At 39.0% G+C, this 12,480-nt stretch overlaps 1 protein-coding gene across 1 annotated transcript in view; it reads left to right on the top strand.

Annotated features, from left to right (window-relative positions):
- Window positions 1-10,491, top strand: part of txnl1 (thioredoxin-like 1) — a 29,130-nt gene extending 18,639 nt beyond the window's left edge. The window contains exons 3-8 of the mRNA XM_078219868.1: window positions 815-985; window positions 2,478-2,600; window positions 3,426-3,495; window positions 7,599-7,771; window positions 8,540-8,644; window positions 9,995-10,491. Coding sequence (XP_078075994.1) covers window positions 815-985; window positions 2,478-2,600; window positions 3,426-3,495; window positions 7,599-7,771; window positions 8,540-8,644; window positions 9,995-10,024 — 672 coding nt within the window. The 3' untranslated portion in view covers window positions 10,025-10,491. The remainder of the gene's footprint in view (window positions 1-814; window positions 986-2,477; window positions 2,601-3,425; window positions 3,496-7,598; window positions 7,772-8,539; window positions 8,645-9,994) is intronic.
- Window positions 10,492-12,480: the final 1,989 nt, after the last annotated feature.

Below are 12,480 nucleotides of genomic sequence, written 5' to 3'. Positions count from 1 at the left end.
CACCCAGGTCGCTTTTTATATCTGCACTTTTTAACCACTTGCCATTTAAGAAAATACCCTGTATATTTGTTCCTCCTACTAAAGTGAATGACCTCACATTTTTCCACCTTTGTTTCACTGAAAGGTGGACACCAAACAGTACATGGAAGTGACCAATTTAATTGTACGGCAAAGAAATTTTGACAAAATGAGGTGATTTTTGAATGTGTCAGAGTAAAGTGGTCAGGTGGCAACTGAGAGAATGCAGGGGTCTGATTAGTTGAAAATCTTAAATATTGGAGGGGTGGGATTAAGGCACACAGCAGTGTGTGTGCTGAATGTCAGGGCTTGAGAAGTCATTGGAGGGACTGGTAAATTGAGAAGTTCTAAAGTAATGTCCCTTGTGATTTGTAAGAATGTGGATGATTTTGCATGATTTTTTTATGGTGCGAGGTAAGAGCTGTGAAGCTCTAAATGGCATGTGGTTAGAGTGGAGCTTGCAACTGACAAGAAAGTTCTTGGAGAAATCAAACTTTGGGAGATTTCAGCAATGATAACAGTGATTTGATCATTGAGCATGTAACCATTTTTCAGAGGGTAGGTTACAGGATTTGAAACTTAGCTGAGGATTGAACAGGATGTGCATAAAGTACAACTTTTGATATTAAAGGCTCTTTTCTCTGCCACCACTCCTCACCTCTGCAGCTCTTCACTTCAACATCAGTATCTATCCTATAATTGGAGTTTTGGTTTCAGTCCCAAGAAATTGAATTTGGAATTAGTTTTGTTTTATAAAATATTTTAAGTATTATTCATAAACTTGTTACTGTTTCAGCAAACAGCAACAGCCAATAACATCGCAGCAACACCATCATTTTTGTTCTTCCGAAATAAAGTGAGAATTGACCACCTTCATGGAGCAGATGCCAATGGATTAGAAGAGAAAATTAAACAACATCTGGAAAATGATCCTGGAATTGAAGATCTGGACATTCCCAGAGGATATGTATGTAAAACATGCTGTGAAAACTGTAAAGGCATTTTTAATGAAATGTAGCTTCCTTGTCATTCTGTTTGAATTTATTTTTGGATACCCTTACCCCTGCCTTGTAAAAAGGGCTAGGATCAGTGCAGAGTTCTTGCTTCGTTCTTTCAACTTGGCCAGAAATTCAAGGGCGAAACGAGGGGGAGGAATACATTTGAGGCTGAACCAGATGAAATTCATCCCATTTCCATTCCTGGCACATAGCGCAAAGCACTTTAATATTCTGCTTTAATTTTATACTAAGCTGCAGAGTAACTTAATTGGGTACACTGTTATTACTCAGCAGTATAAAGCCAGAATAGGCTTTTAATAGTTCACGGAAAGAGCTTTAGTTATGCAGCAGTAAACTGTCCTGATGACCGAATGGGTAAAACTTGATCGCTGACCAGAAGGGTCCAGACAGCGGATCATTGAGTGCTACTGCCTCTGGTTTGGGAAAGAAAAAGGTAACGGTTCCCATTCCAAGTTCTACCCGGGGTGATTGATTAGATTTGGATGTGATGTATTTTACAGTTCACTATTAGCCTGCTGATAATCATTGCTTAAGCTCATGTGAGACGCAGCCACTAAGTGAAAGTAATTGGTGGGGTGTTGGGAGGGTGGGTCTGCCTGCATCCTTGGAAACATAGGAAATTTCTTAATGCGTGTTAGAAAAAGAAGGGTGAAAATTGTGGCGGGGGAGGGGGGGGGGTGAAATTAAAAATAGTTTAAGTCTTGAATGCAGTGGTTAGAATTTGAACAAATAGCATATAGTGCAAAATTTGGAACATAATGTGGAATAAAATTGATGTTGTATTAAAATTAAGTGCACAGCACAGTTAGATATTTTTGAAACCAGATTTGTTTGTTTGGATTCCTCATTACAGAGTAAAGATGTGTACTTCAAACCCAGTACCTGGAGTGAATATATGTCTGGTCAAATCCATAATTTAAGATGGGCTTTTATTTTAAAATAGTCCATTAGTAATAATTAAATATTTTCATCTGCACGCAATTTGTCAATAAAATGTGATTGTTGTATTTTTGTCAATTTCAGCCATCGTTTCCCATCAAAGTGGCAGCTACATTGCATCTGCATGTGCTAGTCCAAGCCACTCCCCAATCTTTTATCACCCGAATGATATGTTTGGCCTTTACTCTTGGTGTGTGATGTGGCAGGAGGTCAACAAGGGTATTTGAAGGCAGAGGATGCTGGAAATACTCAGCAAGTCTGGTAGGGTCTTTGGAGAGAGAAAGAGAAATAGTTAATATTTGAGTTTTATGGCTATCCATCAGAATAGCTTTCTGACAAAAGGTCACAGAGATGATTCTCTCTCCACAGATTCAGCCAGACCTACTGAATGTTTCCAGCATTTTGTTTTCAGTTTAGATTCCCAGCATCTGCAGTATTGTGCTTTTGCAACTAGGAAATTTTATTTAGTTAAATTTGGTTTATTCATTTTATGCTTTACAGATGGATTTGACGCCATTTATAAATAAGACTGGGTGTGAATGCCTTAATGAAAGTGATGAAAATGGATTTGACAATTGTCTACAAAAGGACCAAACATATTTGGAATCTGACTGTGATGAACAGGTAAAGGTTTTCAATGATTTTAGACTAAAATGTTAACTTGAGTAAGGATTTGAGAAGGTTGTTTTTCTGCAGATTTAACACTATCTTTTTACATCGTTCATGTAACTTAATTTTGATCTCCCTCATGCTCTATCTTATATCAAGAAAAAAAATACTTGCCCTCAAACTTTATTCTGTTCAGTGAAAAGATAATTAGATACATCAATATTGTATTTAATCTTTCAGTATCAAAAGTTTTCAGTAGTCAACAGTAAGCCTGGTGTTGAAATTCAGTGCGTGATTTGTCATGCTGGAGGTGGAAGGTGTGCTTTTCAGAAAAGTGCATTTAAGTGCACTAAGGTTGGAGAAGTGTTTGATCTTGCTCTTACCAGTAAATAAAGTCAACAGCATAGTGAGCTTGATTCAGATCCAGCAGAGCTCAGTTCTCTCAACCATATCAAGGTCTGAATAGCTATAGCTTGGGGAATGTGCAATGAGAGCTGGGTGGCTTTGTACACCAATTGCTGAAATTAAGAATGCAGGTGCAACAGGAGGCAAAGAAGGCAAATAGTTTGTTGGCCTTCATAGCAAGAGGATTCGTCTACAGGAGCAGGGAAGTCTTTCTGCAATAATACAGGGCCTTGATCTGGAATACTGTGTGCAGTTTAGGTCTCCTTATCTGAGGAAGGATTTTCCTGATTATAGAGGAAAAATAAAAGTTTAAAATTTGTTTATTAGTCACAAGTAGGCTTACATTCACATTGCAAATGAAGTTACTGTGAAAATCCTAAAGTGCAGCAAAGGTTTGATAATATTTAAGGGATTGATTTTTTTTGTTCTAAACAGCTTCTTGTGACGATAGCATTTAACCAGCCAGTCAAGCTTTATTCAATGAGGCTTCAAGCCCCTGACAATGGTGAGTTAAACATCATTCAAATTTTTCAAAATTTGTTTTTGTAATATTTGTTTTTCTCTTCAATTGATTTGCCTTTGCTGTAATGTTTACCTGTGTGAGGAATGGAACTATCTATCAAACAATAATGGTAAGGTAGGGCACGGCATTAAACAGGATGCTGGAGATGCAGATAACAAGGGTGCCAGGGGTCATAGTTTGAGGATAAGGGGTAAACCTTTTAGAACTGAGGTGAGGAGAAATTTCTTCACCCAGAGGGTGGTAAACGTGTGGCATTCTCGATCACCGAATGTAATTGAGGCCAAAACATTGTCTGATTTCAAGAAGAAATTGGATATAGCTCTTGGGGCTAAAGGGATATGGGAGAAAGTGGTGGGGAGAGATCAGGATATTGAATTTGATCAGCTATGATCAAGATGAATGACTGAGCAGGCGCGAAGGGCCGAATGGTCTACTCCTACTTCTGGTTTCTATGTTTGTGTGTGCTGCAGTAATGATGGGTGATTTTATAGACCACATATGGTCAAACCACATTAGCAATAATATTGTGGTAAATGAGTTCCTGGAGTGTGTACAGAATTTTGTTTGGACCAGTAACAGGGAACCAACTAGAGAACAGGCTATCCTAGAGTTAGCATTGTGCAATAAGAAGGGGTTAATTAATCTTGTGTGGGATTCTTTGAGGGAAGAATGACTGTAGCATGATATAATTCTTCATTAAAATTGAAAGTGATGCAGTCCAGTCCAAAACTAGGGTCCTAAATAAAGGAAATTCTGAAGATATGAGGGGTGAGTTAACTGTGATATATTGAACACTTTAATTGAAAGGCAGAATGGTAGTTTGGCAGTAACTAATATTTAAAGAATTAGTACATGCATTGCAACAGTTATACATTCCTTTCTGGTACAAAAGTACAACGAAAAAACAGCCCATCCATGGTTAACAAAATAAATGAAGATTCGATATTTGATTCAAAGAGGAGTCCTATAAAATTGCTAGAAAAAGTAGCAAGCCTGAGGATTGCGAACAGTTTAGAATTCAGCAAAGAAGGACCAAGACAATGATTAAGAGAAAAATAAGAGTATGCGAGTAAGCTTGCAAGGAACACAAAAGCAGACTGTAAAAGCTTTTCTAAGTATGTAAAAAGAAATATTAGTGAAGACAAATTTAGGTTCTTCACATTCCAAAATGAGAGAATTTATAATGGAGAACAAAGAAATGGCAGAGCAACTAAACAACTACATTCATTCAAGGGTCTAGTGAGGAGGAGGAGGAATTGAAGGAAAGAGTTTTTTTAAAAAAATGTTGGAGAAATCAATGGGACTGAAAGCTGATGAATCCCCATACAAGGACCCATGGAATACATTGCATTTTAAAGCAAGTCAGTTTTATTTGGTCTGATAACTAATTTGGAACTGCAGCCATTGTCAGCATAAAATTACAAAAATGTATATGCTAATGTAACTTTGAATTTGTGGGAAATATCCTGTCTTCCCTACTTTGTTTTGGTGAGGAAAGATGGGCACCCAATTTATTAACTGGGTATTGAACTGCTTGGTATGAGAGATAGGAGCAGAATAGAACATGAGACAATGATAGACTGTCGTCTCAAAACGAATACCTTTCAGTAGATGTCGTGAATCAGTCCTGAAATCAATGGATCAGAAGGAAGCTCAGTAGCCAGATCACATCAGTCAAGAACAGTGGCAGAAAAAGGAAGCATCATCTACATTTTATCCGTGGCAATGGCACTAAGAGGAACTAATGTTTCCAAACATTTTTACTAATAGATACCAATGACCATCCACTTCAATTCACTTTGACATTGAGGCAGATTGTACTACTCCTTGCAACATTCCAGCTGCAATGCTGAAGACTTGTATACCAGAATTAACGACCCCTGGCGAAGTTATTTGAGTGAAGATAAATACTGGAACCTACTTGACTGGAATGTTGGCCAGGCATGTCACACTCGCTCCAAAATGTCGGACAAACAATTCTGTTCTGTTCATCAATCCTCAAAGTGATGGATGAAGTCATTAACAGCTCCATCAAGCAACAGCTGCTCATGAATAAGTTCACTTGATTCTCAGTTTAAATTCCATCAGGAGCACTCTGCTCTGGACCATGTCACAGGCATGGATGAAAGAGCAGAATGTTGAAAGATCAGAGTAGCTGACCTGAGCATTGAGATAGGATTCAGGTGCTGCAGTGCTTGTGATGTTGAAGGCTTCAGTAAAATTGAGCTCTGGCATCAATGAGTGAAAATAATCATATCAAATGCATTGAAAGATGGTTTTTTTTGGAGCTCGGTCATTACAGCCCAAGGCATTTCTCCAGGAATTCCTCAAAGTGTCCCTGGCTTAGTCAGCTTAATCAATGACATTCTGCTCCACCATCAGCATGCTGAGGATCACTGTTACCAGATTAGTCTCCAATTGTATGAGGGCATCTGACTTTTGCCAATAACAAATAGTAACTTTCTTGGTCAGAAAGAACGTTAAACCTAACCTGGATCTCTGCTTTCTGATGAATTATGTTACTTTAAAAGTTTTGCAAACTATTTGTAGCCAGCATTGTCCCATTGTATTGCATGTTGACTCTGTTCTGCATGTTGACCAAAACTGCTTTGGTTGAACCGGGTTGCTCTGTACCATGCTAATCCAGGGTAATTTTGCAGTTGTATGGTTTATGCTCCTTGCTCGCAGCAGAGACAGAAATACTCATCAAAGGGTACAATAAGAATGGTGAAGGAGTTGGTGAAGCCTGCTTATGTGAATCGATGTAAGGAGTCTAACAACACCAGGTTAAAGTCCAGCAGGTTTATTTGGTAGCAAACGCCACTAGCTTTCGGAGTGCTGCTCCTTCGTCGTGAATCGATGACAGACCTTTGGAGGATCTTGATTTCTTGCATCTATTTCCAACATAAATCTTGTGACTACTCAGTGGCAGACTGTTGATTAAGATGGGATTTATCTATCAACTAGCAAATGTTTTAAAAAGCTGCCATGGGCAATAAATGTGACCATCATAAGCATGGGAAGCTGTCAAATTATATAGCCAGCTATGGACAATATCACTCCCCTCCACAACTCAAGATGATGTCCAGGGTTTTACCAACCTGTCTTAGATCAAGTTCCCCAAGGAACAAGTCATTTGTGGACGAAATTGCTGTGACCAGGCACCATCAATTGAGTCAAATTTGAGACCAACTTTTTATGCAATTTGATAACCAGAATGGAGATAAATTTGTGTCCGTGATGTGGTATGTGATGTGCATTATTGCTGTAGACATTGAGGTTCATCAAGTGTACTCGCCACAATGCTGAACAGCCATAGCTACCATGTTCTTTTGAATGAACAGGTCTGCTGATAATACCTCCAGGACGTGTGCTGGCTGTCTCCATTGTGCAATATGTTAGTGATTTTTCAGACTCAATTTCATGTAAATTTATGTTTGCTGATCTAATTCTTGCACTACAGTGCAAAGACTTTGTTTGCCATATACAAGGCTCTTCTATTTACCTTAAGCTGGCAACTTTGTTCCAGAACCTGCAAAGCTGACCTAACGGTTTTTTACCAAACAACAGAAGTTGCCACGGAACCCCACATTTTGCACCCAATGAGTTTAAAATTAACTCTGAGGAATTTGGATGCATTCTTGGAACAGAAGCTCATCTGGAAATATCTTGTAAGGTGACTTTCAATAAAGTCTTCACTATTCCACTACTTAGAACAAAGAATTTCTTGAAATTGAGCAGCCCAGCAGTGCAATGTGTACTAATTTAATTGAGGGCTGTATGATAGTACAACACAACTGAATAACAGTATTTGGCTAGTCTACAGTATTTTATTACACTGATCCAGATTGATGCTGTGGATTTCACTTTACTACCACTTACAGGCTTTTAGAGAAGTTTGCATAATGAATCAAGTATTCTCGCTCTTCATGTTGACTACGTGTGGCCTGCTTTGAATAAATATCGGACTCACTGCGCTCTTGGGAAAGACTTGGTTTAGTTGTTTAGTCAACTTTCGTTGGTGATGGTTAGTCAACTAACCCATAGTTTCACTATATAGTTTAATAATATTCTTGCATTCACAGGCCGAGGTCCTAAGTTTGTAAAAATATTCACCAATCTGCCACGCTCTTTTGATTTTGATGATGCTGAAAGAAGTGAACCAACCCAAACCCTGGAGTTGACACTAGAGGACCTCAAAGAAGATGGAATTGTGCCACTGCGCTATGTCAAATTTCAGAACGTTAATAGTGTGACGGTGAGTGTTGATGTTTGAAATATGTTTCAAAGTACATGCAATAATTTGTGCTTAAATTGTTGATGCTAAATTCATTTTACTTTGTGTTGGAAGCGTAATCTGATTAAATGATCCTGCAGTGACAATACACGATATGATAACTTCCAAAACGAAATAGATTTAAGGATTGAGGAATAAAGGCAAATAAATGGCTGAGGAAGGTGATTAATCAAATCGGGTACAAAGAAATAAAAACCGGATTGGGAGAAAGAAAATATTTTTAATGACTTTTTAAAATCTCTCGGCAATTTGTTGTCTGAAGGAGTGAGACTGTAGAGTTTATATTTATATTCTGATCTGTAGAGGTTGGTTCACAGTCATTAAGAACTCATGTTAAAAAGGTGTCCGTACTACTAAACTTAATGTGTTTAATGTGTAAATCTAAATTTTTTTGAAAATCTAAGGTTACAGGCCTGATACTGTTTATAGAATGAGTTGTTTTGGGTAATTGGTTTGGAAACAAAATGCAGTCTTGAGTTTTTAGACTGCTGTGGCTACATGCCCTTTTTCCTTCTGGGATGACGGATCCTGATTGAACTGGAGAAAACCACATTGCAAACTGAAGATCTGCCAGTTTTCCAGCAGGTCTTGCATACGCCAGCACTGCTGTTTGTGTTAAGTGAGTAAATAATTGCTTCAGGAACCACACTGATGTAAGAGGGAAAGTGTAAGTGTGATTCGGTATTGTGTGCGTTAGTTAAATCTCTGTCGTGTACTTTTTGTTTTCAGCTTTTTATCAAATCAAACCAAGGTGATGAGGACACCACAAGAATTAACTACCTTGCATTTATTGGAACTCCTGTGCAAACCACAAACATGTTGGACTTCAGACGAGTAAGTTTACTATTTGAAATTTGGTGCTTTGAAGTGACTGGGCTAGTGGGCATATCTGGCACTTCCCATGTACCTAGTTGCTGCGTCCAACTGTTAAACCGATTAGCCAAGACACCAGAGGCTACACTTGCATATCTCCAACTTGTGGCTGTGTGAGGAGAATGGCTTTGAATTGCTGCCTATGAACATTGTAAGCTGTCCCTCAAATCTTTGGAATTTTTTGAGAAAAGGGCTGGTGGATGATGATTGTACGGACATTTATTTATTGGTGTCTAGCTAATGCAAAAAGAATAATAAACTCTAGCTGCTTATCGCCACTGCCTTGAGTATTCTTGGGTCAAATCTTACTGGAGTGATCCAGAAACCATAAAAATTAACTAGTGACCATTCGAACTTTTGGTGCAAGCTGTGAAGTGACAAAAGTCAAGTTTTGGCATTACATAATCCTGCTGTTTCACTATTCCTACAACTGTGTGTTCAAAGACATGTTCCAATAACTTTCAGAATTGGCTACCTTAATGACTTTCCAGTGTTTTTCTTGTGCATCTAAAACATGGCTACAGAAGATGCACAGTCATGAGTTTGTTTATTAGTGTCACAAGTAGGCTTATGTTAACACTGCAATGAAGTTACTATGAAAATCCCCTAGTCGCCACACTCTGGTGCCTGTTCAGGTACACTGAGGGAGAATTTAACATGGCCAGTGCACCTAACAGCACGTCTTTCGGACTGTGGGAGAAAAGCCACGTGGACACGGAAAATGTGCAGACTCCGCACAGACAGTGACCCAGGCTGGGAATTGAACTTGAGTCCGTGGTGCTGTTAAACAGCAGTGCTAACCACTGTGCCACCATGAGAAATCGAATAGAGAAAAGTGAAGGGAAAAAGGTGGAACCTGCTCAGAAAGAAAATTAGGAGTAACAAAAACTGACTTTGGATTTTTACACCAGATCTATTACGGTGACATGGTAGGTGGTTTTGAGTCCCCAGTGATTTGATAACTTAACCCATGACAGATTAGTGGAGTATTATATTTGACCTTTAACCCTAGGGCTTGAATGGGTAGTTGGATGGTGGAAGAAACTAAATGAAGTTCTGGATGCTATCAAAAGACATTTGGTGTAGATATGTGGTTGCTAATGTTGAGTAATATTAAGAAAATGCATCAGTTCCCCCATTTGTTTGATTTTAAAATCAGAATTTCAATAAACTGATGCCAGATTGTGCAAAGTATCCTGGGAGAGAAATTTTAGCTAAGTTTGAAGTGGCAGATTAATAAAGCAAAATGTTTGAAGTATTAAATGGTAAAATTTATCATAAAATAAATGCACTCTAAATTTATTTTCCCAGATTGCTGGAAAGAAAGGAGAAAGCCACTAACTGAATGAAGGAACGACTGGGAAGGCTGATTGTGTGTTGATAAGACCACGTTTGGCTCGTACTGCATTTTCTGGATTCTTGCGATATCATCAATACCATGACTCTTGATTTGGTTCACTAAAATCTCTAGCTTCCAGACTTCCATGCAAATCATTGTTCAGTTCAAAAATATTTTGTGGATTATTCTTGATTGTGATGAACTGGTTTAATTATTTTCTGCAAATGAGAATTAGTCATTCTGGAAGTCACCTTGGAATACACCTGAAAGTTAAAGTTGTGCACTTAGCCTTGCTGTAACTAGCCAACCTACATGTGGTGGTACTTTTCAGATCTTCGTTTCACACGGATTCCAATGGTAAGCTGGTAGTTGTTTCCTCTAAATTTGAGATATAAACATGACTGCATTTGCCGTCTGTCGACTCTAATACTAATAGTGTTGGGTAATTAAAATAATGTTTACCTAATTGTGCCAACTGATTGTGATTTTTTTTTTAAGACCTAACTGTGGACATATTAAAGATGCACTTGGATATTAATTTTTCGTGGTAAATTACACTTTATACACTACACGTGTTATGGCTGGGGCTAGTCCAAACTTTATTTGGGTAACCTTATCAAGCTGCTTCTGTACTTGATTTTGGGGCATGTCCCAAGATCAATGTTAAGTTAATACTGGAAAAGTGCTTACACTGCAGCAGGAATGCCCAAGACACCTTGTGCACTTTCATGGTCACTGCCCCTAAGAAACATAAACTTCTACGAACACTAATAGAATACTGCACTGTTTTGGGTTCCCCACTATTAGGGATAAAAATAATTTCCATTTGTACAGCACCTCTCACTACCTTAAGGTGTTGTGAAATGCTTTGTGGGCAGACACATGGTGGATGCAATTTAATACCAAGTATGAAGTGTTGTTCTCTGGTGTGCATGTAGAGACAGCATGATCTGAATGGCATTTTAGGGGGTTGCAAAAAGAGGGACGAGGGCTGGAATTTTCCAGCTGTTTGCACCGGCAGGGTCTTTCACTCCGACCGATGGCACACCCCTGCGGCGTCTTTCCTGGCAGCGAGGAGTGCATTCAAAGGGAACCTCATTGACAGCGGCAGGACCAGAAGATCCCACTGCTGGTCGATGTGAGCTGCCTCTGCTACCACAAATCACTTGGTGGGTTGTGCGGAAAATCTCGCCAATAATGTATTTGGGGCAGAGTGCAAAAATTAAGTCATGCTAGACCCTACAAACTACAACCACAGTATAGAGTATGACTCTGGGCAAATCATAGCGTAGTTGCAAAGCTCCTGAAAGACTGACAGAGTTTCATTATGTTTCTTTCCTTAATTGGGATTGAAATTAAGGGGGGGGGGGGGGTGGAGAGAAAGTTAGTGTTACAGTAAGCATTTTCCTGTTTGAAAATACATACTGATGCCATAAGCAGATATGTGCAAGTGACGTCTTTGGTAGTGCGGGCTTGAGGATGTCAGACCTTGGAAAGGTGCAGAGGAGGTTTGCCAGGATGATATCAAGGAGGAGTTACTTCAGCTATGTAGAGAGGTTGGCAAAGCTGGGACTGTCTTTACAGCAGTGAAGTTTAGAGGAAACCTTAGAAGTATTCAAAAATGGAGGGATTTTGACTAGGGAGAAATTTTTTCTTCTGGCAAATGGGTTGATAATCAGAGGTCTCTGATTCAACTTAATTGGCAAAAGTCCAGGGCTTTGGGGGTGGTTGGGAGGAGCGGGTGGCGATGTGAGTGTAGAAAAGTGTGTGTGGAAATTATACTTTACTCATGCGATGTTAATACCTGGATTGTACTACTTGATTGGTGGAAACAGATTCCTAAGGAGGTTTAAAAGGCAATTAGTGATGTACTTGACTAAGATTAATTTGTATGGTTATAAAGAAAAGACTAACCTGCATTTATTTTTGTCTTTCAAAGGATGTTCCAAAGCACTTTACAGTTTATTTTGAAGTGTAGTCACAATTATAATGTGGGAAATGTGACAGCCATTATTTTCACAGCATGCCCCCACAAACAGCATGATTATGACCAGCTAATTAGTTGCGATTAAGGAATAAACATTGGCCAGGACGCCAATAACTTGGCTATGAAAAAGTGGTCAAACATGTTGCGATATTTGCTCTTATAAAAAATACCGAAATACAGAACAGGGTAGACTCAGAACTGGAGGCAGTTAGTTACACAGGTTTCCTGTGGCAAGACTAAACCCTTGAAAGCCCGCACTACCAAAGACGTCACTTGCACTTGCACATATCTGCTTATGGCATCAGTATGTATTTTCAAACAGGAAAATGCTTACTGTAACACTAACTTTCTCTCCACCCCCCCCCCCCTTAATTTCAATCCCAATTAAGGAAAGAAACATAATGAAACTCAGTCAGTCTTTCAGGAGCTTTGCAACTACGCTATGATTTGCACAATACCACTGGTGGCTCC

The sequence above is a fragment of the Mustelus asterias genome, chromosome 1, assembly GCF_964213995.1.
Source record: "Mustelus asterias chromosome 1, sMusAst1.hap1.1, whole genome shotgun sequence".
Taxonomy (NCBI): domain Eukaryota; kingdom Metazoa; phylum Chordata; class Chondrichthyes; order Carcharhiniformes; family Triakidae; genus Mustelus; species Mustelus asterias.
Note: the sequence above shows the minus strand (reverse complement) of the source record. Positions and strands in the feature narration are given on the sequence as shown.